This window comes from Nannospalax galili, unplaced genomic scaffold (genome assembly GCF_000622305.1).
Source record: "Nannospalax galili isolate Female #2095 unplaced genomic scaffold, S.galili_v1.0 scaffold207, whole genome shotgun sequence".
In the NCBI taxonomy this organism is placed as follows: Eukaryota; Metazoa; Chordata; class Mammalia; order Rodentia; family Spalacidae; genus Nannospalax; species Nannospalax galili.
The window spans coordinates 7,215,445-7,242,540 of record NW_008358517.1 but is presented as its reverse complement, the minus strand read 5'-3'; the positions used below and the strand labels follow the sequence as shown (position 1 = coordinate 7,242,540).

The 27,096-nt window shown below is 42.3% G+C and overlaps 1 protein-coding gene across 3 annotated transcripts in view; it reads left to right on the top strand.

Moving 5' to 3' along the window:
* Positions 1-7: 7 nt before the first annotated feature.
* Trio (trio Rho guanine nucleotide exchange factor) overlaps positions 8-27,096 on the top strand; it is a 348,717-nt gene continuing 321,628 nt past the window's right edge. For 2 of the 3 annotated variants that reach the window (XM_029557991.1, XM_029557992.1), the window contains exon 1: positions 8-172. In XM_029557991.1, coding sequence (XP_029413851.1) covers positions 133-172 — 40 coding nt within the window. In that variant the 5' untranslated portion in view covers positions 8-132. The remainder of the gene's footprint in view (positions 173-27,096) is intronic. The other variant, XM_029557993.1, reaches the window with a different exon arrangement.

The following is a 27,096-nucleotide window of genomic DNA, read 5'->3' as shown; positions in this document are numbered from 1 at the left end:
GATCCCGCGCGAGCCGGTCTCCAGGCCCCGCGGCCCCGCGCGCAGTCCGGTGTGCTCGCGCGTCTCGGCGGCGGAGGGTAGCGGCGGCGGCCTGGGGCCCGCAATCCTGAAGGCCCGGCTGGGGCAACGAGGATGCAGACTCCGCGCCGGAGAGCGGAGGAGGGCGGTCCAGGTCGGCGCGGGCCCGGCGGGCGGGCCGGGGCTCGTGCGGGGCTGGTGCTCGCGCCCTCCAGGAGGAAGGCTGGGAAAGCCTGGGGAGCGGCTGGCGGCCCCGGTCCTCGGACGCCTCTTTGGAAGTCGGCTCCCCAGGTTGGGTGAGATCAGGACGGCAGTACGGGTCACTGCGAGCGGTCTTCGTCGAGGCAGAAGTTGGAGAGCCGTTAGATAGCTGGTTTAGTCCGGTCCGCTGGGTTTCTTTATCTTTGTCAGGCAGGGTGATTTGTGATTCATCTTACCCTATTGGTTATGGCTAGGAGTGACACACTCCGACTCTGCGGTGGCAACTTGGGTTTAATAAACTCCCTAGTGCTCCTTTTCCCGTGAGGTTCTTGCAGAAAGCAGAGGTTTAGAAAAACATCATTTCCTTCAAATGAAAGCTTTTTTCCTTTGATTTTTTTCCTTCCTTTATTTTTTTATTTTTATTTTATTTTATTTTTTTGCGGGGGGTGTACGACTGGCTGTACGACTGCTATTTCTTAGCAGCAGATCTGGGACGTGTTCCCTTCATGCCCTGAAGCTAAAGTCTAGCCTGTCTTCTTTCTCTATCACCGGTCACAGAATAATAGATTTTTGAGCAGAATTCAGCTCCTTCTGTTAGAAAGGTGAAATTTTTGGTGCTGAGACCAGACCTGCTTACATCTTTATTACGCACTGTTGAAGAATGACTTTTTTTGTTTCCAGGATTCCTGCAAAGACATCATGTTGCACTGGGCGGGCTCTCTCCTTACGTTTGCTCCTCTGGTCCTTGCCTAGGCGGGGGCTGCCTTTGCTCCTGGGCTCCTGTTATCTCTCGTTGGTACAGAACCAGGCAGTGTTACTCGTTGCCCTGTGCCTTTCTTTCACCCTTTAAAGTCACGAAAAACTTCCCCTTTAGTCCTTTACCTCATGATCAGGACCAAGGCAGATTTTGAGTTGGACTCAGAGACAGTGTCCCACTCAGGACCACCTTTTTGCAAGGTCGTCGTCGTGGTGTCGTGTTTTTTTCCCCCCCCCCCCCCCCCCCTTTGAGCAGCTCTGAATCCCTGCCCTAGTTTTGGAGGTTAGTTTCTAGGCCAGTGATGTCTAGTCCAGGATGCAGAGGAGGCTTGGTAGGTTGGGGGCCTGGGCATAGGTGTGGGTTTATTATGGACACTAAGGTGGATAGGGACTTCCTGGGGAGAGCCTTTCAGACAGGGCCTCCTGGACAGTTTTGATTGAATGTGAATGCTGAGGAAAACAGGTGGCCAAATCCATCTGTATAACCTTTCTTTTCCTAAGATGCACAGACTGGGGAGGACAGGTAGGGGTGTGAAGGAACCTTCTCTGGCAAGTCTGAGCCTGAAGGTGGAGATTGCCTGCCTGACCCAGGAGGGAGGAGGTGAACTCTATTCATTGTCTTCACTTTCCCAGCCCAGCAGCTGTGGGTGCTTGGCCCTCTTAATTCCTTCTTGCTTCTGTATTAAGCTTTATATTTGTAGGCATAGATCAAAACTCAAAACTGGTACCCGTGGTTGGAGGAACAATATAGACACCAGCTTAATAGAACTTTTAAGCAGAACAGCTCAAAAATAGAATGAGCTACTGTGTGATTTTTTTTTTTTTTTTTCCTCCCTCATCAGTGGAGGTGTTCAAGCAAAGATGCTGGCACCTGCCAAAATTTGGAGGCAGGCAGGTGCTGAGAACAGGAGGGGGTTCCAGGGAGATGGCCTTGGAAGCTGCTTCCCCTTTCCCTGTGAGCTGTGTGGTTTCTGAAGACGGGACCTCAGCACCAACACATTACTTTCCATCTTTTCTTTGGATTTCAGAACAGTGGTCACTCAGTATCCATATCATCTCCTGTGTTATCTCATGTATCACTCAACATTTTGTTAGAAAAAAATCTCTATTAATCTTGGTAATCCTGATCACCCATTCATAGGCTTGGCATATAGTGGGTTGAAGTTGAAAGGTATGTGATTCTGTGTTAAAGAGCAGATAAGTTGTTTTTTGCATATGTTAGTGAATTTTGAGCTTCACCTCTCTCCTTTGTACAGAGTGGAACCCTGAAAAAGAAAACCAATTTCAAAGGAAAAAGAGAAGATACTGAAAAATTGAACTGGATCGTTTTTTGTTGTTGTTGGTTTTTTTTTGTATTTTACACATGAGGAATCAGACTTCTGGGGGAGGGGGGTGAGTGACTTCCCCTCAGAGTGGAAGTAGATAGAGGTGGGGTCAGGGCTGGGAAGCTGGCTCTGACTCTGGTGCTCTTTCCCGGATGCCTCTCATGGCCAGGACGTTGCTTACATTAGTTCTCAACCCCACTGGGACCAATCACTTTTATTGCCAATCTATTTTGGGGCCCTGTTCTTGTGGCAATAAATCATTCTTTCAGAGCTCCGTATTTAACCTTGCAAGAGTGTGTGTATGGAGGGGAGTAATTACATAAATGCATTATTTTTAACCTGCCTGGCATGCTTTGGTTGGTGTTAAATGAATGTGTGTGTAGAACAAAGGTTTGTGGGCCTTCGGAAGCCATCCTGCTGGGTTTCGTTCTTATTCTGGTCTTTTTCTGGACTCGTTGCTGTAGTCCCTCTCTTTCTGAGGGACACATGAAGAGAATTGAGTCTGTCACTTGGTGAGGGAGCAACATGCAGGCCTTTCTGTGCTTTGATATGATGGTTTGCTTATGGCCTATTAAAGAAGCTTTTCTTCTTATCTGTGCTCTGACTATCCCTTATGTGCTAGGCTCCAGACTCTTGCTGTGTAATTTCTGTTGGATTGTGAAGCCTGGAAGCTGTGGTCATTGCAAGCACCAAAATAGTTATTGTATTACGAAGTGGGTCCTTCGTGCCCTCAATATTTTGAAAAGGAAAGCTGAAGAAAGTGTTATCTGCCAGTGAATGTTGGCTTCTCCTTTTAGGTGGCATAGGCAAGCTCAGTTTTAGGTGGCATAGGCAAGCTCAGTTTTAGGTGGCATAGGCAAGCTCAGTTTTAGAGGAAAGTAAGGCAGTATCTGAAAATAACCTACAAGTGACTTTCAAGAAATCAAAGGAGAGCAGTAAAATAATCGTTGAAAGAAACTCTTCATTGAGACCTCGTGAACTGGCTTACTGATGAATAGTGTACTTTTTTCCCTTTTCTATTGAACCATCCAAGATTCAAGTGAAGAATTAAGTGAAGCCATTTTAACCATTTAAACAATTAACCAAGATTTAAAATGAAGTCAGTGGTGATGTTCAAAGTGAAGCATGTGGTTTATGTTTTATAAATGTATGCTAACAATATGTGACTAAGATAGTTTTTTAGGCTTTTTAAATGTTATAAATTTGGGATTTGTTGCAATTGAAAGTGAGAGAGATATTTGAAGCTGTCAAAATCTAAGTCAGCTAGAGATGATAGTTTATTTACTTTACTCATGCACTAGAAAAAATAAAATTTTATCTTATATCCTTGGCGGAATTCCAGAGAAAAGTCAAATTCTTAATAACCGCACTTCACTGCCTAGAAAACATGGACTGTGTTGTACTATAAAAGCAGTATCAGTGACCTTCCTCATCCCTCTTCAGCTCTAGAGTGAATTGGCTTTATTTCCTTAAGAGCATTGTCTTGATAGTGCCACAGGCAGGAATTAGTAGCTTTTAAGTGGACAGTGAAGAAAGAGATATGAGTGGGAATCCCCCTGCCTTCTGATGGAGGGTGTGCTCTGGACACCCTTTCTCTCATTCCTGCCTCTCCTGTCCTCAGCCCTGAACTTGATTGAACTGACAGGGGTGACTGTGGACAGCTGTCTGTTCTATCTTCTCACTCTTCATTTAAGCTGATGGGGCCCACAGTTGGAAAGGCTACATGGTCTAGTTGGTGCTGTTGGAGCCCACTCTTTCCAGATTCCTCTGAGGAGCTGTTCACCAAAGTAGTGGCATAGGAATGGGCTGAAGGAGACGCTTGTGGCTGCTTTGCTCTTCAGCTGGAGCCATTCTGGGAATTCCCATTCCTGTGTCTGAACTGACAGAAAAGCAGCTGTGGGGAAGGCCCTGCAGTGACTGCCTATGCTTCTCTTGGGAGAAGTAATCCAAAGTCACCTGTAGACAAGTGTGATATATTAAATGCATCACCATATTTGGCCTTCCTTACAAATGAGGACATTTTAGCAGTTACACCAGCACCAAAGGTTCTAAACTTAGTCAATACAGAGACCTAGACTGTAGGACTTGGTGGGGGGTTAGATTGGCAGAGTCCATGGCTGTCTGTGAGACCTGTTGTCTTACAGCCTTGTATGGGGAGGAATGAGATGCATAGAGTTTTTGTTCTGGAAGGGGTTTTGTAAGTGGTAGCAGATGTGTCCTGGCAGCTGTGTGACCTGTCTTACCCGTCAGTTCCAGGAAAGAGGTAGATAGTATACTGTTCCACTCTTGCCCTGCTGCTGGGAAGGGCTATGGGCCCTTTGCTGTCTGCCTGCTGTCAGCAGTAAAACAGAATGTCTGTGAATAGATAAACCCATTGTATGCCCATTCCGTTAATGTTGAGAGAGAAGGCAGTCCCCAAAGTATGCTTCCATTTATCTCTGACATTTGCAAGAAGACAGCACTATAGTACTAGAGAAAGGATTGGTGGTTGACAGCCAGGAGTTGGGGAGAGTATCTGCTGGGGTGGTGGAGCTGTGTTGTATATGAGTGGTACTATTGGGTCCATGTGTTAATGTTCTTAAATATATGCATGAAAGAAGAAAAAGAAGCCATTTTAACTGGTTATTATTTTATTTATTTTAAAATATTTTATTTATTATTTTATTTGTATGAGTGTATTGCCTGCATGTAGGTAAGTGCACTGGTGTTGTGCAGTGCCCGTGGAGATCAAAAGAGTGTGTCAGATACCCTGGAACTGGAGTTACAGATGGTTGGGATGCTGGGATTCGAACCCGGGTCTTCTGCAAGAACAACTAGTGTTCTTAGCTGCTGAGCCATCTCTCCAGCCCCCTGGTTATTATTTTAAAAGACTGAAAAACTGGGAGAAAAATCTTCATTACAAATAAAAATTACATAATGCAAGATTAATAAAAAATTTAAGTAAGTAGGGACAGTCTGAATGGAAAATAGGCAGACAGGTGTAAGGACAAATATTTAGCTTCACTAGAAACAAAAGAAATGAGGATTAAAAAAAGAGAACTCCACAGAAACTAAAGCAGTATAAATTATTTCTTTAAAGGACCTTGTCCTAGTTTGTTCTTCATTGCTGTGACAAAACACTTTGACCAATACCAGCTTGGGGAGGAAAGGGTTTATTCAGCTTACAACTCCTAGGTCGCAGTTCATCAGGGAACCCAAGGTAGGAACTCAGGGCAGGAACCTGGAGGCAGGAGCTGGAGCACAGGCCATGGAGGAACTCTGCTCACTGGCTTGCTCCCCAGGCCCCCTGCTCAGCCTGCTTTCTTATGCAGCACAGGCCCACCTGCCCAAGGGTGGCACCACCCACAGTGGGCTGGGCCCTCCCACATCATCAAGAAGATGCCCTCAGACATGGCCACAGGCCAGTCCAATAGAGGTAATTCCCCAGTTGAGGCTTCCTCAACCCAGGTGTGTCAAGTTACACTAAAGCTATCCAGCACAGACCTTGAACAGAATTCAGTTACTTTGGAAAGATTATCTTTTGATTTGAAAGATAATAGTCACTCCATGTAAGACCAAGCTACACATAGTTTCTTGGTGAAACTTTAAAAATGGGAATGCCTAAATAAGTTCCCTCCCTACATTTCCATTCGGCATGTCAGTAAATCTACTGACCTTTTTCTTTTGAATATTTGTTATGCTTACTTTATGTGTACCGTCTGCATGCATGTGAACGCACCACGTCGTGCAGTGCCACGAGGTCACAGAGTAGAAGAGGGCATCAGATCCCCTGTAACTGGAGTTAAGGATAGTTCTTAGCTGCCATGTGAGTGCTGGAAATCAAACCTGAGTCCTCCGTAAGAGCAGTCAGTGCTCTTAACCGCTGAACATCTCTCCAGCCCCAGTCTGCTGATTTTTAAAATGCAAGTCAACTGTCCTTAAATGTGGACAGGCACCATTTCTGCTGCTTTGTTTCCCCACTTTGGGGAGATTTTTCAGATAGAAACAGCAAAGTAGCACATGCTGTGCCATGCACAGTGCTCTGTATTCCTGTCATTGAGGAGGAGCTTTCTAGGAGGCCTGCATGGCAGTTGCAGAATTTATCTCTGCCTGTTCCTGCCTCAGTATCTGTAGGAGATCCTTTGCTCTATGTTCTCCAGCTTCCGTGTATGCAGTTGACTTTGCAACTACCTGTTTCATAGTACTGAGGAGTAATGAATGAATGAAGTGTTCATGTTTCTCCTACAGACTCATAATTGAGGAGGAGCTTTCTAGGAGGCCTGCATGGCAGTTGCAGAATTTATCTCTGCCTGTTCCTGCCTCAGTATCTGTAGGAGATCCTTTGCTCTATGTTCTCCAGCTTCCGTGTATGCAGTTGACTTTGCAACTACCTGTTTCATAGTACTGAGGAGTAATGAATGAATGAAGTGTTCATGTTTCTCCTACAGACTCATAACTGTAAAATAAAATAATAAGCTATTCTTGAATGTGCAATTCACATGTAAAAGGATAATCCTCAGTATTTCTAGTTTTGTTTTTGAGTTCGTTTTTCTTGGTGTATGCATGTTTCTGTGGATCTCTCTGTGTGTATGTGTGTGTGTATACACACAGACATCTTAGAAAAAGTCAAAATCCCTGACTTTGGAATTCAGTGAAATAGGAAGTTCAGTGCAAAAGGGAATGATTGGATCATTGATTAATTTGTTTTCAAAGAACTCATGTTTCCTAGTGTGCATGAAGTGACATGTGTGACATGAGTGCTAATTTAGGACAAAATATTTGAGTTGTAATTTGAAATATGTGCATATAAGTTGTCCTTAGATGTTGTTGGTCAAGTAGTACATGTGGGTGTTGTCGGTTTCTATTTTTTATTTTGTTCTACTTCCTCTTCTTACACTGAGCTCATCACATTAAAAATGGTTATTTACTTGTGCACGTGCTTGTGTGTGCCTGTACTCCCCAACCCACTTGTCACTGCTGATGACCGGTTGAGTGCTGTGATTTGCCAGGTCCTGTATAAGACGTCTTATGTACTTCGTTTCTCTATTAAGCCCAAACCTCTTCTTCAGGTGGTGTGATTTTAGGTTATGGAAGAGTCTGTCAGCTTCTGCTGGGGTGAATGACCTCCAGTTTGCTCTTCTTCTAAGCCCACATGCTTACCCTTTTTCTTCCTAACAGAGGGAGAGAGTAAAATGACCTGAAGAGCCTATATTGTCATTTTAGAATTGGATACACAGATCCTTGGGTGTTGATGATCAACGTTATAATTTACCAGTCTCATACCAAATAAAAGTTGAGTGAAAGATTCTAGGATATAGCAAGTACTCTTCCTATGTTGGTTTGTGCTCTGTAATGTAGTTTCTGTGTTATACCTAATTAAAACCGATAACAACTTTTACATAAATAACCCAAGTAGCTCCAGCTTTCCAAGTGAGGTGTGATGGCCATATTTTATTGACTTGCATCTGTTGCCGAATGTGGGAGCGGGAAGTCTTGATTGAAGTGTTTCTCCCCTTTCCTTGACTGTCTGGGCTGACTCTTAAGTGCTTGGAAATGTCTGGCTGTAAAAGCAGTGTGGGCAGTGTGGGCAGGGCAGGGCAGGGCAGGCCTAGGAGAGTTAGCCAGGACAGAAGGTTCCTAGGCATCCCCATATACTGCATCATACTGTGTCCCAGGGCTTCTTTTCTAACTTAGGAAAAGAATAGGGAAGGTGGGAAGGAGCAGAGGGCTGGGAAGTTCTTTTGGGGGGTTAGTTTTCTAAAGTGACTGTAAGAGTCCTGGCTTCTCTCTAGAAAGCTATTTTATAGCCTCCTCTCCTTTGCTGTAAAATGCAGTGGCAGGGAGGCAGTGATTTCCCCATTATCTTTAGTGAGATAGTTCTTGGATTTGTTCTGGGTTTTTCTATTTGTGGGATGTGTATTTATCAGTCACATCTCATCTGGTCCCCCTCAGAGCCTTGCTGGATTTTCCTTAGGTTTAAACCCATGTAAAGTTTCACAGTCTTTGTTTCCCAGCATCCTTTTCCCCTGGAAATACATTCTAGTTTCCATGTGTTTCTGAGTAATTCCATGTTTTGCTTGGAGGCTTTTTTTTTTTTTAATTTCTTTTGTCGTCTAGACTGGCTTTGACCTCATGATCCTGCTGCCTTACTTCCAAAGGACTAGGATTATAAGGAGGGCATGGCCATGCTTGATTTGTGTGAAGGTTTAGTAGAAGGTAGGTACTACATAATCAGAAGGCATATTTTTGTAAAAACTTCAAGTTGTGTGTCCTTATGGTTTGCCCTAGGAGTTTCTAAAACTTTGAAGGTGTCTTAGTTTGTTTCTCCATTGCTGTGACAAAACACTCTGACCAATATCAACTTGGGGAGGAAAGGGTTTATTCAGCTTACAACTCCCAGGTCGCAGTTCATCAGGGAGCCCAAGGTAGGAACTCAGGGCAGGAACCTGGAGGCAGGAGCTGGAGCACAGGCCATGGAGGAACACTGCTTACTGGCTTGCTCCCCTGGCCCCTGCTCAGCCTGCTTTCTTATGCAGCACAGGCCCACCTGCCCAAGGGTGGCACCACCCACAGTGGGCTGGGCCCTCCCACATCACTCATCAAGAAGATGCCCACAGACATGGCCACAGGCCAGTCCAGTAGAGGAAATTCCCCAATTGAGGCTCCCTCAACCCAGTTGTGTCAAGTTGGCACTAAAGCTATCCAGCACACAAGGGTTTTCACTTTTAATTCCTTGTTTTTGAAAATGTTGTGAACTAAATAAAATCACAGAATTGGATGGCTGTTCAGTGTGAAATTGTGGGTTGCTTTTGATGTATCGTTGTACATCTTCTATTTTAAACTAGCAAAGGCAGTACAAAGGCCAGGTCTACATCAGCTTAGTTCACCTGTGATTTCACTGTTACTTTTGCCCTTTTGAGCCTAGTTGGTTCATGTTTTCATTGTTACGTACATTTAAAGTTACAGTTGCTTAGACGGGGAAAGAAACCTTATTTTGAGAAGTCAGAATACACATTCAGAAAGGAAGGCATTTTCAGATTCCTTCTTTGTTACTATTTTACTTTGTGCTCCTTACACCAAAGATAGAGAATTTACATACTGTTTCATTTCTGAACCATTGGAGAGCAAGTGGCAGATGTAATGATGTCTTTGGCCTTTGAACAGTTTGGTATGTGGTTCTAAGAGCAAGGACATATTCTGACATAATAATAAAGATCAGGAAATTACTATTATTTTAAAAAAATCTTTTATTGAGCTTTTGTACATTTCATACAACAGTTCTTAATCGAATTTAGGCCCCCTCCTCCTTCCATGCCCCCCCCCCCAGGACCGCATGTGTTCTGCCATACAAGCATTTGTATCCAGATGTCCTTCTATGCAATATGTCCTGGAGTCTAGTCAGTCTATCTAGAGATTGTAAGGAAGGTCTACTCTCCCTCATCCAGTAGTAATTAGTCTCCAGCAGTTCCCAGGCTAGGTGGCCTGCTATCCGTTTCCCTCGCTCCACTCTGGCCCTTGTCTGATTGAGTTGGCATGAGTCTTGGGCTCAGTGCTGCCATTGCTGCAAGTTCACAAGCACAAACTTTCAGTGGCCTGAAAGCCTTTGTTTCCCCATGTTCATGGACCAACCCTGGCTCTTGTGATCTTTCTGTCCCCCTCGTTCGTAATGGTCCCTGAGCCGTGGGTGGATGAGGTTTTGTACAGGAGTCCTATCCAGGGACACATACTCTGCAGTCTCTTACTCTCTAAAACTTAGACAGTTGTGTCTGTGTGCATGGCACTCTGTTATAAGGAAGCTTTGCCAGTGAGAATTGAGTGATGCACTAGTCTTCTCTCTACTCCCTATTCCACTCTGTTCCATGAGCCTTAGGTGTAGAGGTTCTACTGTAGATGTGTCACCTAGGACTGGGCATCTCTCAGACAAATGTTCTTTGTTTCTGACTATTCATGGCACTCTGCAGAGCCTTCATCAGTTGCAAAATGAAGCTGCTTTTATGAGTGATCTCTGGTACACTTGTCTGTAAATAAAAGAATCCATATTTAGCATATGGTAAGAAATGTCATTTGTCAAGAGAAGTATATGACAGAAATAGGGTTTTCTCTAGAATCTGTGACTTCTCCAGCCATGTGTATTTGGCTGTCTTTACAGTGCCTCACATGAGTTCACTCTCATTAAGAGGGCTTTAAGTCCTATTAGATAGCTGCTGATTACCCCCCAGATAACAGTGCCACTACTGCACCAATAGAGGTAGTTTGCTTTGCCAGTTGTTGTGTTTATTAGGCTTTAGGACTGGGTTGGACCATTGGTTGATTTTTCTCCCTTAGCAGTTTGCACAGTATCCTCTAGAACTATGAGAGCTACTCTTTAGGTATCAGGAAATTCCTGTTTTACTTTTTTGAGACAGGGTCTCACTATGTATTCCAGGTTGCCCTTGGACATGTGGTTCTCTTGCTTTGACCTCCCCTGTGCTGGATTTATAGGCATGCACACACTCTGTGAGTACAATATCATCATCTATATCTACTGACAGTAAAATTCTATTTGTTCCTGAAATGTCCTTTTCAACAGTTAAAAGGGAAATAATAGTCCAGAATCCTATTTCGGATCACATACTGCTTTTAGTTTGCATGTCCCTGGTTTCCTTTAATGAGAACACCTCATTAGCTTGTCTTCTCTGTTACCTTGGTGTTTTGAACATTCCAGAAAGGTTATCTTGATGACTGGTCCTTCAGGTTGAGGTGTATGATTCTTCATGATAAGACTCATTTTTGGTAGGAGGGCTTCCAGAGCATCACATCCAGGAGTACATTGTCCAGCTCTCCCACAGCCACCCGGCCTCCCAACAATCATCCAGCTTCCCTGTCTTCTATACAACCTCCCTACTTCAACCAGCTTCCCCACTGCCAACCAGCTGTCCCACTGTGGTGGTATCATTTTCATCACTAAGTTAGGGTGGTGACTCCAGGTCTCTTCACCTTTGTAATTACTTAGCAGTTTGTGGAGAGATAATCTGAGGCTGTATAAAACTCCTCTTCCTACCCTTCCTTCGTTGCTTAGTTGTGGTATCTCTTGGAGATCTTTACCTGAATCACTTATTACTTGATGGTGGCCAAATAGTGTTTTTTCTAACTTCAACTTTCTTTGTATGTTTAGTTGTCTTTCTACTATAAGGAAAAGGTTGTGCATGTTTCTAAGTTATGGCCTCATGACCTGATTTCTGTGCATTGTGTTAGTTACCACTCTGCTGTCATTATCTTGTTTAATGCTCAAATTGTCTGTAATTTGAGCAGTAGCTTCAGGCTGGCTCCTTTAGCTCTTGTGATCTGTGTCTGTCATTTTATTTATTTTTAGAACTTTTTTTGTGGCACAGTAAACAGTTCAAGGATCATCTTGTTTTTCCCGTGTTCTCCAGCCCTGGGATCAGCCATTATGGTTCATTTTAGCAGAATAGTATTTATTTTTATTTTATTTTATTTTATGTGTATGAGTGTTATGCCTGCATGTAGGTAAGTGCACCTGTGTCGTGCAATGCCTGTAGAGGACAGAAGAGGCCATTGGATCCCCTAGAACTGGAGTTACAGACAGTTGTCAGCTGCCATGTGGGTGCTGGGTCTTCTGCAAGAACATTTAGTGTTTTTAACCACTGAGCCATCTCTCCAGCCCAGCAGAGTAGTATTTAGAAATACAATCTGGGCATTGAGTGTGCTTGTTGCCTTTAGAACCTCTGAATGGACTGACCTAGTGAGTGTGTGTCCAGACACTGCATATGTATGCACACACTTCACATAATTACACAGATGCATTCAAATGGATCTCTTTCCACACCTATCTTTAAGAAAGCCATGTGTTTAGATTCATGCCTCCAGTTCCGGTCCACTCCACATGGTGCTTAGTCTTGCCCTTTCAATATCTGTAATTCCTGTTTGACAGTGAAGAAGCTGCGCCCCCACCTCAATATCTGTATTTTTAACTCAGCTCTAGAACATGTGGGAAGTAATTTCATAAAATACTAGCCTATGCTAAGTTGATATACAAATGTCTACTTTCAGGTTTAAAGTGTTCAAGTCAGCAGTTAGGCCAGCATAGGGCCTTGTCAGTTAGTCATCCAAACAAAACAGATGAAATAATGTTCCTCTGCTCCCCAGAGGCCTGTTCAGATAAGAGCTCCCAGACTCCATCCACAGCTTGCTTCCTGGTGATACTGAAGCACAAAATTGAAAATCAGTACTTGCCAAAACAGAAGAGTAGATTGATTGATTTCTAGTGAATATGGTTTATAAAAGTGGCACCTGTTGTGGGAAAAGTATATTATCTTTAATTTCCAGAGAGAAGAAATAGATGTTGAATTCTTAGGAATGGCTGCTGAGTATCTGTTTGTAAGAGTTAGGGTGAGAATGGATATGATAGATGTGGTTGGGCTGGTACCATCTTTTCTCAGGAATCTAGTGCGTTCTACGAGTTGAGTCGGTAGTAATAACTTGAAGGAACACTGATTACTGCTGGTTGAGGAAGAGCTGATCTTCTTAAAGGGACTCTAGATAGGCTGACTAGGTTCCAGTGGATGAACTTGCACCGAGGGACATGTGGGGAGACTAACTTTACGTGATAGGTCTTAACACAAATGACAGAATGTATGAACTCCATTGGGGGTCTATGGGAGGTGCCAAAGGGGAAGGGGGTATAAAGATGATTTTCTGTATGAAATACACAGAAATTCAATAAAAAATTTATTGAATTAAATCCAATAAAAAATAAAAAAAAATAACTCGAAGGAACATTGTTTTCTGCCTTCCATTGGCTGTTTTTCCCAGAAGCCAGTTGTTGTAAATTTAATGTAATGATACTTCTGATTCAGTGTGGGATTTCTGGTAATTTGTGTGTGTGTGTGTGTGTGTGTGTGTGTGTGTGTGTGTACACACTCCTATAAATTATGAAACAGTAGATGATATTTTGGGTTAAGGGCAGAGTATTTGCTCTTCTGATATATAGCATTAAATGATAATGTGGAATATAGGGCCCTGATTTGAGGAGATAGGCTTAATTTCACATATCATGATGTCTTCAGTTTTTGTTAAAATGAGGTGACTGCTGACAGACCAGACAGCCTTAGGAAAGTTTTGGAGGATGATAGAGCTGTTTGGAATTAGAGAGCAGCCATTGTTTGACAACAATGTGAATATATGAAAAAATATTGAATTGTACTCTTTAAACAGAAGTGAATTTTATAATATCTAAAGTACATACCAATAAAAGAAAAAGGGCATGAATATTTTAGATTTCTAAGTGTCTTCAGTTTTGGGGTGTTTACTACAGTCTCCTGTAGGGTAGGCAGCTTTATGCTGGAGGAGACAGCTGAGAGGCTTCTTTCCAGCTGAGGGTTTTATAGGGAGGGTGCACAGAGTTCTGAGAGGTTTGCTGCTTATGCAGTCTTAGGACTAGGCACTTGACTCCACTTGGGGAGTTTTTTACTTCCCCTTTTTTGGTGTCTAGGAGCAGGAGAAAAATCACTCTTATTTGAGGGAGGAGGTTGTGGAGATTTGTTTTTTAGTTGCAGTGTGGTGACATACTTAGAATTTTGTAGAAACCTTGGATTAATTTTTTAGCAAATTTCAGTTAAAAAGGAAAGAATTTCCTTCCTTTCCTTTCCTTCCTCTCAGACCTGGTAAGTTGTTTTGGGATAGTGAAGGGCACAGTTAAGTAAGGTGAAACTGATCATAGTTGAGTTTCCTACAAGTTCTGGGGATGGTGGAGAAGCAGCTTTCTGCTCGGCCCTAAAGGAGAGTAGCATTGGTGTGAAGCATCACTACCAACTTTCCTGTGAACACAGTTTATGCTGGGTGCTGGTGTCACTTCTGCTTGGCAAGACAAGGACTAGGACGCAGAGGACATAGATTCCCAAACAGAAGCTGTTTGCAGGAAAGTGTATACTCAGTTTCAAGAATTTTCATTGTACCTGCTTTAGAATTTCAGTTGATACTTCATGTTTTAACTTCACTTGAAAGGAGGGAGACATTGCAAAAGGAAAACAGATGATTTTGTAGGATTTTGAGATTACTTTTGAACATGGTTCCTGAAAGAAGTGAACCTCTAAGACTTTTGTTCTTGGTAATATTCTGAAACTCACTTTGTTCATCATATACCCTAAAAATACAGAAAGCAGGTTGGAAGGCATCTGCTGTGTATAGAGTGCCATGCAGGGAGCAGGGCTACACAGCCGGAGCCTCACAAGCGCAAGCGCAGTGCCTCCAGTTTTGTGGAGACCTTAGGATGTGTAGTCTGTCAACTTTGTTTCTTTGTTCTAAATGCCTAGTTTAGGGTTAGTTAACACTTGAAGTGTTTTTCATCATCAAAGGACTTTGTGGTATTATTTAGTATACATGACACTGTAATGAATGAACTGTTTATCCCCTGAGCAGCAGCATCATGCCAGGTGCCATACAACTGGAGAAGACAAAAATAATGTTCTGTCCAGTGGGAGTTTATAGTCTAAAGAGGCAAGATGATTAGGCAGATTCTCTTTTGGCCTCTTTTAAAAATGTGCTAGGGATAATGTAAAAATTAAAATGAAAAGAGATGATCAACTAGCTCAAATCTACATAATTGAAATTGCCCTCGAGGTGAAAATGAATTTTGAAATACTCTTAAAAAGACATAGATGATTAGGTCTAATTTATCACACAGTGGTTGATCTACATAGTCTTTCCCTGTGCTGTACGTGAGGATATTGGTGTAGACAGGGCAGAATCAGTCTTAGCGCTCTCTCCTTACTCATCATTTTCTACTCCCAACATGCCTGCTTTTGTTTGCATTCTCTAGGATGCTGCTTTACAGTGCAAATCACACGAGTGCCAGACGTGCATTGCTGAGCTGTAGACCAGATCAACTCACCCACCTTGGCAGAGCCAGGCTCCAGAGAAGCTTGGACTTCTTGCCCCATCACATGTCCCACTCTGTCCCGTGCTTCTGCCCTTGTGTTTACTAGTCTCTTCTCTTTGGGTTTTTTTCTTGACTTGAGCTTTGCTGTCTTTGGGAAGCTGCATTTGTCTCTTCTGTGCTGCTTCCTCAGGTTCATTGGTCTTGTGATGGCATGTTGTTTACAACTGGATTCTGGTACTGGTTCCTTCACTTGTGAGTGTGAGCTTCTGGAACCTCTGATTCCATTGCAGGCCGCAGGTAGAAGCATAGTAAGCAACTGTTGATTTATGCCCATGTTCCCATAATGCAGAGTATCAGAGTCACCTGGACTTTTTTTTTTTTTTTTTTTTTTTTTTTTAAAACACAGAATCTCTAGATAGTTTGATATAATAGTTCTAGGACAGAGCCCTGAAATCAGTATTTTGAAATACTATTATTATTTTATGTGTATGTGTGTATTGCCTGCACATATGTAAGTGCATCCTTGTTGTGCAATGCTTGTGGAGGTCAGAAGAGGGCATGGGATCCTTGGAACTGGAGTTAGAGACAGTTGTTAGTTGCTATGTGGGTGCTGGGAACCCAGTCTGCTCCTCTACAAGAGCAGCCAGTGTTCTTAACCACTGGGCCATCTCTCCAGCCCCCTGAAACCAATATTTTGAAAAAGCTATGAGGTAATTCAGATGCACATGTAAATATAGAATCCTGTAAGTTATGAAAAGGCCTATTTGATAATTGTGGTTTATGGGACTGTATTAGTCTGTTATAGTAAAGAAATATCTGAGGCCAGATACTTATGAGGAAAATAGGTTTCCTTAGCTCACAGTTTTGGAGGCTGAAAGTCCGGACTGCATGGTTCAGGATCTGGCAAGGGCCTCTGGCTATCACATCTCTCTCATGATTAGACCATAGGCAGGTGGTGGAAATCCCTTTGCCAGACAGGAAGGCGGAGTGATTATGGTTCATGCTCTCTTGCTCACTCTCAAAGGCTATGTAATCTCACAAGAACTAACTCAGTCTCAGGAAAACTACCTTAATCCCCTCTGAGCATAGTGTCCCCAGTGGTCTGAGGACTTCTCAGTATGCCCACCTCTTAAAGATCTACCACTTCCCAACACTGAGGACTAGCTCTGTATAACCTTTCAGGGACTAAACACATACAGACTCTGGCAGGGACCATGAGCCAGCATTGATTAAGATCTGGTAAGTGTGATTTCCACAATCCTTCCATTGACATATATGGGGCACATGAAGAAAGTAAATGCAGTCCATTTATGAGGTGCACATGCTTTGTGAAGGAGAAGGCCTGTGTGGTGGAGCTTTCTTCTCTGAGAGCAAACTGAGGATGCAATTGGCCCCCCAAGTGAGCAGGTCATTGTTGCCATAGAGCAGTTATATAGTATTGAAGGGATTAGAGAAAATCATATCATAAATTATAAGAACACTCTTGTAGCCCACATTCTTTAGACTGAACCTTCAGAACACTGAAAATGCCAGTTCTTTCTTTGCTCTTTTACTGGTAGAGAGGACAGAGTTCATACTGAGTACAATCTGAAATGGGTGGGTTATGCTAATAGGCACAGCTACAAGTGGTGGTAATTAATGTAAGATGGGGAGTTTTAGGAAGAGCTTCTTCAGCTCTGCTCTTAGCACAATATAATTTGTTACCAATTTTTCACTTTCCACTTAATAAATTTCATACCCTTTCTTGTTATTTTTTGTGATGCTGGAGAATCAAACCCAGGTCCCTGTGTAAGCACCCTGTCTCTGAGCTACCTTCTCAGATCCTCTCACTATTTTGAAGGCAGCACTCGGGGGATGGAGACATACACATGCATGCATGCACACACACACACACACACGGTTTTTTGGTTTTTTTTGAGATGAGGTCTAATATGTATATAGCTCAGGGTGGCCTTGAGGCCAGCCTCCTGTCTCAGCCTTCCAAGTGCTAGAATTCTAGATGTGTGCCTCCAATACCTAGCTAGTAAGGGATAATTTTGATCTTCTGTCTTGATAGAAATTGAGATTTGGTGTCAGAGATTTGTTGACAAAGGAATATTATAGAATCATTTTAGATTTAAGCAACACATTTACTTCTAAGGTGTTTTTATATATGATCAGCCAAATAAAGGGTACTTTCTATAAGGAGATCTCTGAAATTTTTCTTTTTTCTGTTCTATGCTGGAGTGATTCACACCTTGAAGATAGTACTCTTGTAAAAATAGTTGTCTTTTGCAAGGGAGCTTGACTGGAGCACTGGCCAATCACACAGACAATGCAACCTGTGGCTTGTCATTTTTACCATGAGGATGTTGAGCGGCTCTGTGTCTGAAACACATTACAGAACGGAAGTGTTAATTCTATTAATGTAATTAACAAACTCAAGACAACCTATCTTGTTTTTGAAGCACTGGTCGTTATTAACGCAATTGTTAGATCTTACTTTATTTCTATACTGAAAGTATTTAGAGATCCTAGCAGGATTTCCTTACATACATGTTCATGAGGATTACTGTGTGTCATACATTGACAATTATTTACAAAAGGAATTAAGAAGTTTTCCTTCTCGAGACAGTTCCTGAGTTGTCATGGATGGATGCGTTCCAAACTCCCTGCAGGCATCCACAGTGGTGGGTGCTTCCTGTTGAACCTTCCTCTGCCGACCAAAGGACATTTTGCTAGTCTGTTTTACTGAGGTTGGTTTCTGATCTTCTCAGTAGTGACATACACAGACCAATTATGAGCCTGCCTCTGCTGGATGTAGTAATTCTTCTTCAAGTAACTCATTCAGTTGACTTTAATCCTTTGATATTTATATGTTGATGGTAGAAAGATTGTTTTAGAAGTATCAGAATGTCTCTGGATTGCTAGAGATGTAACTCATGCTTGCCTAGCATGCAGGAAGCCCTGGATTTGACAGCACTTTATAAAACCAGAGTTGAGACTAGCCTGGGCTAAAAGATGCCCAAAACAAACAAAACAGCAAACACATCTGGGAAACTGTTAACAGATGGGCTCAGCTGTTACAGAGTGAGGGAGAAACTGTGGGAATGAGCCACAGTTGGCTTGATGAACATGTCACACCACTTGGCAAGGTTGATTTAACTGCATGGTAACTATACTGTGGCAGAGTGACTTAGTGCCAATATGAAAGAGTTAGAACGAAATGATATGTTTGTGGTAGTGAGGCCAGATGGCCAGCAGCATCTATTCAAGACTGATGTCGATCAAGGGTTTGCAGGCTCTGTTGTGTTTAGGTTACCTGAGATTGCTTCAGCAAGATTTAAGCATTGCTCCTTCAACCAACTAGGTCATTATTACCTTTGGTCAAGAGTTTGTCTTACTAGTGTTGCTATGACTTAGCCTTTCCCTCTATCATTCCCTTGTTTGGCAGTTACTCTCCAGGAGAAACTTCCTCATTGTGTATTTAAGACAAATTCAGGTTTTCACATGCAAGCTCCATACCCTGAGGTAATGTGTCCTTTTGCCTGTTGAGTTACTTAAAAAATGCCAGGACCACATAGGGCCCCTGAGAACTGTGGGTCTGTAATACACTGAAGCAGGATGGATTGCCTTTTCCTGGTGGTCTGTGGTTAGGCAGTGGTGTGGACCCCATGGTTCTCAGTAGATAAAGGGCAGTCTCAAGAAAATGGATGAGTCAAAGTGGTCTCCCTTGCCCTGCACTGCCCCTTTGGCTCCCGAGTAGCAGCAGCCTTTTCATTTCTCTTTCTGGTTCTCCACCCATCGTTCTTTCTCAGGCTGTCTCCCATACTCTTCAAAGGGACTTTCCTTGTTTCAGGACAGTGATTCACCAGGAGGTGAGTGTCCCTGCCTCAGCAGTCTTAAACAGCCTCCTCTGAACAGAAGTAAGCTTTTCCAAAAGGCCCCTGAACCCTGTAAATGGATGTCATAAACACCCTCCCCGAGAGCTGTACTGACAGTTTGCAGTGGTGTCTTGGCTGGACTAGAGTTGGCAGTGGCTGCTGGGGCACACCCGCTCAAGCCATACTTGCCGAAGTGTTCTTCCCAGAGTGGACTCTTCTTTCCTGCTCTTTTTCTCAGTTATTCCTTTCTCCTGTGTTTCTTCATCTCTATTGTTTGTCCCTGTCAGGGTGACCGCTCCACCTACGGCCATTGCTGAGTGTTGCTGGAGACAGTTTGAGCTAGAAGTCTGTCTGCTTGCTGGGTAAGATTAGAGGATACTCCTATACATTGTCCACTACATTCTGTACTGGCTTCTAATGACAGTTGTAAACTGGGAGGAAAGCCAGGTGCTCCAGAAAGCCCTGTTCTTCTACCCAGAGTCCGAGCTACTCTGTTTACCTTCATGTTTCTAGTCCCGTACCTCTTCGCCTGGCAGTCACCTGATTCTTTCTGCATGACCACCTCCTTCGACTCCTTCCAGTTTTGTCTAATTGAAAATTTGCTTTTGTGATCATCCTAGTAAACTTTGCTAAGCAGATAAACCGGATGGTCATTATTTTTGAAGTAATTTAATACCTTTCCTTAAACTGTATTATTTCTTTAAAATGATTTGGTTCACATCTGCTCTAGCATATGTAATTTCTCTTGATACTTTATTTTCTAAACTACAATTTACATTGAGCTTAAATCTACTTATATTTGTGCCCATAGTCCCAAATGGACAGTTGGTGTTTGTAATGTCTGCTGAACGAGTGCTCTGTTCCCTGGTCTTAGGGCCAGTTCCCTTCTTGTCTCAGGAGGCTGGTGTTCAGTGGTAACTATTGAGTCAGCAGACGTGGGCTGGAATCCCAGACATTTTATGTACTCCCTAATAAAAATTTGTGAGAGAAGGAAGAGGGCACGACACAGCACATCCTACAGGTGGAAAATGTGGGTATAAGTAGCAGGAGCGAGAGTTTGGTGGAAGAATGTCCCCCTTGCTTGCTTGCCTGTGTTCATAGTGCCTTCATCGACCTGCGTAGTGTTGTTTACTGTCACTAGTTAGTTCAGTCCTTAAGCTCTCTGCCTTGTGCTAGGATTATCTCTCTAGATTGGTGGGTGTAGTGTGGACTCTTAATTGGTATTTGCTGATTGATTACTGGGGTTGATAATTATAGTGGAGGGTGAAGAAGTGTGTCTTGTCAGGTTTCCTTTAAAACTTAAGATCTAGTTGTCTCCAGATGTTTTTATTTTATTCCATTTTTTAATGATCATGTCACGTCATGGACAGATAACTTTAAGGAAAGGTAGCAGTGGAAAGACTTTCTGAGCTTGTTGGGGATCACTTTGCATAAATCAGTTAAGAATGTTCTAGGTCCTTCTCCGTCTTCCCCTTTTCTGTACTTCAGCTCCATTTCTGGGACCTTGCCCCTCTCCTGCACCCTCGACGTGCTATTTATGTCATTCTGAGAGTAGGTCACAGGGCTTTAGAGTGATGCACACAGATATGAGGCCAGCCCAGTTCTTCCTAAGTAGGTCATGTTGTTTCTACCAAGTAGAATTTTAAAAACTTCTTAAAAGAAAAAAGGATTTTAAGGAACAGGGCATGGTTGCGCACGCCTTTAATCCCAGCAGAGGCAGAGGCAGGCAGGTCTCTGGTGTACATAGGTTTCCAAGTGAGACCCTATCTCAAAAAACAAAAAAGTATTTTAAGGAAAGATGATCAGTGTCTAAATCTTTTTTTTTAATATTTTATTATTTTATGGTTGCGCACGCCTTTAATCCCAGCAGAGGCAGAGGCAGGCAGGTCTCTGGTGTACATAGGTTTCCAAGTGAGACCCTATCTCAAAAAACAAAAAAGTATTTTAAGGAAAGATGATCAGTGTCTAAATCTTTTTTTAATATTTTATTATTTTTATTTTATGCGTATGTGTGTATTGCCTGCATGTAGGTGAGTGCACCCATGTCGTGCAATGCCTGTGGAGGACATTCAGCACCCACGTGGTGACTAATAACCATCAGTAACTCCAGTTCTAGGGGGTCTGATACCCTCTTCTGTCCTCTGTGGTTGCATAACATAGGTGCACTTACATACATTCAGGTATAACATTCATACACATAAAAATAAATAAATTTTAAAAAAGTCAAAAAGGATGTCTCCAATGGCTCTAAATACTTTTAAAACTTATTTTTATGTGTGTGTGTGCATGTGCACACATGTGAGTGTAGGTGCCCACAGAGGGGAACCGGACTTAAATGCTAGATCAGTTTGCAGTGTTTAACTGTTGAACTGACTCTTCAGCCCCAGATCTGCATATTGACAACAAAATATTACTTATGGTACAAAATTTCAGTTTTTTCTTGTAGTTGAATTTCAAGAGGGCTGTATCAAGTATTTATGAAATAGCTACCTTTGTTACATGGGGTACTGCTTTCTAGTGCTGAAGTGTTTTTTTAGCATAGCTTCCTGTTCCTCTGATTTGGAATTTTATCCTTTTAGTTGATGTTCAGTTTGTTCAGATTTATTTGATTGCTTTGACTTGGTGATGGGTGCAGAATCATTTGCAAAAAACAAACAAGCAAACAAAACAAACACATTCCTGTTACTGTGTGCTTACCTTACTCATTTTGAGTATTGACCTTGGTTTTGGGGAGAAAATGTTGAAATACAAATGTACTGTTAGAAGTGTCACTAAGAAATCTAAGTGTCTGAATGTCCTCTCCTGGGGCAGGTGTTGTTGTCCCTTGATGGGAAGGGAGCTGTGTTAGAGGGAGGATTCAGTGACTTTCTACTTTCCCAACTACGTCTGATGGCCAGCTCTAGAAGTCAGTAGGTGTCTTTGGGGCCAGTGTCCTCAGTCACTACTAAAAAGTTTAGTTTTTTCACTACCAGTGTTTTGAGTTTTGCTTTTTAATTGGGTTGTTTGAAGTAGATGCATAGTTGAAGTTTCCTGTTCTTTGTTTTAGACAGAAGTAAAGGGAAAGTTAAGACGTCCTGATCTGCTGGCCATCCTCACTTCTGCTGTGCTCTGGGTACCACAGCTGCCATTTTCCTTTTGTCTTTCCTTTTTAGATGGAATTTTCCCCATTTTCATTTTTGTGACATACTCTTCCCACATCTCTTTCGCAATATAAGAATCGCAGACTACTTTCCTTTTCCTTGAGTATGTTGGAGTACTTCCCTGTTGATTCCAGATTTTATTAGCAGTGACCGAAACGAATGATGTTTTTCAAAGGTGGAAAACTTGGCTGCTGTTCTGAATTTGCCACTGAGTCTCAGAAACTAACTTGCCCTTGTTTTATAAATTCTTAGGCATTGGTTTCTCTTGTGAGCAATGATCAGGCGGTTGACATTCTTTTACTCCACTGCAGTGCTTGCCTTATTCTCAGAAAACACGTGGTGGAATGCAGTGTAACTGGTTTGCTGTAATTCCAAGCAGTAGGGGTCATGAAAATGCTTCCAAGTTTAATTATAATTACTTTATTAGATTTATCTGGGTTTTTAAAAAAAGGATCACCCATTAGTAGATTCAAATCTACCTTTGGAAAATTGAAAGTAATAGCATTTTAGAACTAACCTGAAAACAATCTTTTAAGTTGATTGTATTTGGATAATAAACAGTAGACTTTGATAATTAAAGCATTTTAGAAAAGGTGTATTATTCAAAACTAATGGTGGCCAATTTCCATAGGTGAAGGACAAAGTTGTTCAGGGCAGTTCAGCTCCAGGGGTTGTAACATGAAGCAGAAAAGGCTGGATAGAGAGCAGAGGGCGTGGGGTTGGGAATCAGGCCACTTTTCAGGCCTGTGGGGAAAGATTACGAAAGTCACTCATGGTCCTGGGATGGGTATTCTGCAGTTTAGATAAAACAGCCCTGCCTATCTTTGTAACATGTTTTAGAGGCATTTCTGTTTGGAAAGAAATTTCCTATTCAGTGTATAGAAGTTGATAACAGTAATTTTTTTTTGTGATAGCTTTATAAGACAAATAATACTTAGCTTTTTTTCTGTTTTAGCTAGAAAGAGTGCATAGTACTTTGGATACATTGTGGTGACAAAGTTTAGGCTTTATTTATAAGTTTGAAGATAAATTGTTTTTCTTTAACTTACACTTGAACTATTACCTTTTTAAAAAAATACTTATTTTATTTTATGTGTATGCATGTATTGCCTCCATGTAGGTAAGTGCACCCGTGTCGTGCAGTGGCCACAGAGGACAGAAGAGGCCGTCGGATCCCCTGGAACTGGAGTTACGGACAGTTGTTAGTTGCCATGTGGGTGCTGGGATTTGAACCTGGGATTTGAACCTGAGTCTTCTGCTAGAACAGCCAGTGTTCTTAACCACTGAGCTGTCTCTCCAGCCCCGAACTATTACCTTTTAATTTAATTAAACAATTTTGATGATCATTTGTTCAGGATGTTTGCTGAGCACAAATAATGGGCTAAGCAGTATCTAGAACTAAAATGTCTATTAAAGTTGATTTGTAGTCCTTGAAAGTGAGTATTACATACATGTAGAAAAATATTTTATCATGTTATTTAACAGTTGCATTAAAATCTTAAAACAAAATTTAGATACATACCCATTTATAACTTAATGCACAATTCAGCATTAGGTCGTGTTGATGGAAATGAGATTAGTAACTATAAATAATGGGAAATTACTGAAACCTGACCCTCTGTAAACATCCCAATTTTTAATTGTAGCTAGTCTTTCCCTAAAATCTAATTTCTCTTCAAGATACTTTGGGCGCAAGGATTAGGAATTCTTGTAAACCTAGGGTAAAAGAAGATTCGGAAGGCCCATCCAAGCCTGTGTTGCCCAAGAAATAAGCAGAAATAGGCGAATTAAACATCTGATCGTTACTATTTCAGTATTCATAACTGCAAAGAAAGAACTGGTTTATATTTAGCAAAATGTGTACACACAGCAAACTATTGTACTGCTGTAAAAGAAACAATATTTTTGGTCTTTTTGAGACAGGGTCTCCCTGTAGCCCCAACTGGCCTGGAACTCCCTATGTAGACCAGGCTGGCCTAAACTCACAGAGCTCCACCTGCCTCTGCCTCCTAAGTGCTGGAATTAAAGGCATGTGCTGCCAGCCGTCCAGCCAAAACAAAACAATATTTTATAATAGCTTCCTGAATATAGTACTTTTAGAAGAAAAGCGTTTGTCTTTCCTTGGTTACTATATGCGATCTCTGCTTTTGACAAAACTGTGATACAGGGAGAAAGAGCATCCCCTTAAGGGTTCTTAGTCTCATTCATAAAAGTTTAAGAATGGATCTAAACTTTAGGACATTTTTATTAGAATTTTAAAAGAAAAATCCTCAGGACAGGCGAACTGGTAATCTCTGCAGCAGCCTTGAGGAGGAGAATGGATGGGAGAAGGAAAAAAGCCACGAAGCCATGCGGGCTTAGAGCCTGCATGGGGGTCAGACACATGGTTGGTGTGGTGGGGAGAAGGAAGGTTTAAAGAAAACATAAAGAAATACAAGATGCTAAGGCAGCTTACACTGTTAAAGCATGTTTACAAGAGGGATATGAAGAAGAAAAGGAGACATTACGCTTTTCTGAAGAATTCAGACTTACATAGAGCTACTTGTATGTGGCTGGGTCCAGAAGCACTGCACCGGGAGGTGGGATTCTGGGCAGGAAACGTTCCCTGTTTCCACCCATCTATTTAGCATGGCTTAAGGTGAATCTGCTTTCCTAGGGGTGGTCCTATGACCAGGTGATTGATCAGTGAAACTGGAAAGATGGGTCTTCAGAGAGATAGACTAGAGATTTTATAGTCTTGACCTGTTAAACTTACGGGACTATTTGCTACTGTAACAACTATAAGACTGCAGAATTTGGAAAGACTCAAAAATTGTAACATGTTAGGTGTTGCTGATTGAAGATGAGGTAACCACCTCTAAACTCTCTGGGATCAGAGGACAGATAGGGCTTAGCCAGCGGGCAGCACAGATACAGGTGTGCTGCTGCAGTCTGGTTTTTAGTGAACTACTAAATAGCAGTTTGTTTAAAGCAGGAATGCTGGTTTTGTGGTTACTTAGTTGACCAAGTTCCTGGGTATTTTTAGACTTAAGCTTCTCTAATAGAAAGATTGGAAGCGGGGCAGGGAAAACAAGATTTTGAGTAAATGGACAACCAAATGGCATTCAAACATTTTTAAAGGATTAAGACTTAGGAAATGAAACAGTTTCAGAAGTAGAAACACCTAAATTAATCTAGCATCTAGGTTCAGACTGAGTAAATTTCCAAAGTTACTAAATTCACTGTCAGAGTGACAGGAGCCCTGTTGTCTTGCACACAATGGTTCTGTCTTTTGAGTGACAGGCACTCTCAAGTGGCAGTCCGGGTGTTGACCAGCATACAAAATGAAGCTCTTTCTATAGCACAACTGGATTAATGGAGTGGGACACTTAACAATAGTTGATTAAGCCAAAACAGGCTAGCAGGCATGAGGTTGCAGTAGAAGGAGTTACGGTATCAGTGTTGTGATGCGAAAGAATGTTGAAAGACCCTTGGATATTCATGTCAGGCGATGGATTTGAATAGGGCAGGTTAGTGGTCAGATTTCATCTTAGAGAACATATGTTTTGTAGGTAAAAGCACAGATTTACAATTCCTAGTATACAGCAGTATACAGTATTGAGATAGGTGTTGCATCTGCGACTCTGATGAAGGAATCAGTGGACTCTGGAAGAGTTGGTCTTTGATTGGCTCCGTAAATGATGTACAGTGGAGTGGAGGGTCACTCCAGTCTGCATTATGGGGTGCAGCCAGCCCCTCAAAATGACTTCTTAACTTTCGCAGGTAACAACAACAAAAAACTTTTTTTTGGGGTGGGAAGATCTATTGTTATGTGTAGGAAATTTATCACAACTGCTGTGATTTTGAGCAGGGGTTGTGAGACCCCTCCCTCCCCTTTATCCTAGCCCTTACTGGGTCCAGGATCACGGTTTAAGTCAGTAACCTCAGATGCTTACCTTATTGATGTTTTTAACTAGGTTGATGAGCCACACTAATAAAAATCACCAGTGAAAAGAAATCACATCCATTTTGAAGACACTGGGAGAGTTAATTAGAACTCATTAAGTGTCAGGTGAACCCTGATTTCTGTAAGAGCAGCATTGTATGACAACTAATGGACCAGTTTCACCCACCATTGCTGATAATGCATTTTGTTTTCCTGTGTGCTTGCTATTAATTAAAAGCATCAATGCTGACCTGAAAGTGAGGAGGTTTTGTTTGGTCCACACATAAATTGGAAGCCTCTGTGCCTGTACTTGTCCTCCAGTGCTGGTGGTCAGTTTAGAGCACCATGTTGTGCTCTTAGAATACAGTATGATGCCAAGCAACAAACACAAGGGCTACAGGAAAGTCCATGCCAGCTGGTTGTAGGAAAGTGAGGGATATGTCTCCTGGTGTTTCAGTTTCTCTAAAGTACAGATTTTTCATATATGCTTTAGAAAGATACACTTTAACCTTGCTGATTTGTGGAAAACCTGGCCCCAGCTCCCACTGATCTTTCTGATACTGCTCTTGGGAACTGCGGGATGGCAGTTGAGTAGTTGAGTAGTACATATAATTTTCAAACTTTTGGCACCTGACTTAAGACCTGGTTGCTGCAGTGAAACTAGAACTTTATCACAAGCAGCCTCTGGCTAATCCTGGTCAGCTTGCCTCTGTGGTAGAGGAACTGTTGTGGGGGAGGCCCTGGCAAGCCTGTAAACAGCTGCTTAACCTTGTTTTGTTGTACCCCATCCACTGGACCCCAAAAAGACCACCGAGGACCCAACACACCAAAATGCAAAAGCAAAGGTTTATGGTTTATTCGGGCTTAAGCTCGGGCTCTCAGACCTCACCAACTCAACAGATCTGTGCTGAGAGCCCAGAGTAAGGGAGAGTGGAGCCTTTTATAGGCTTTAGAAAAAGGGCAGGGGGGAGATACCAAAGATACATTTTGGTTGGTTCAAGGTGCCCGCGGA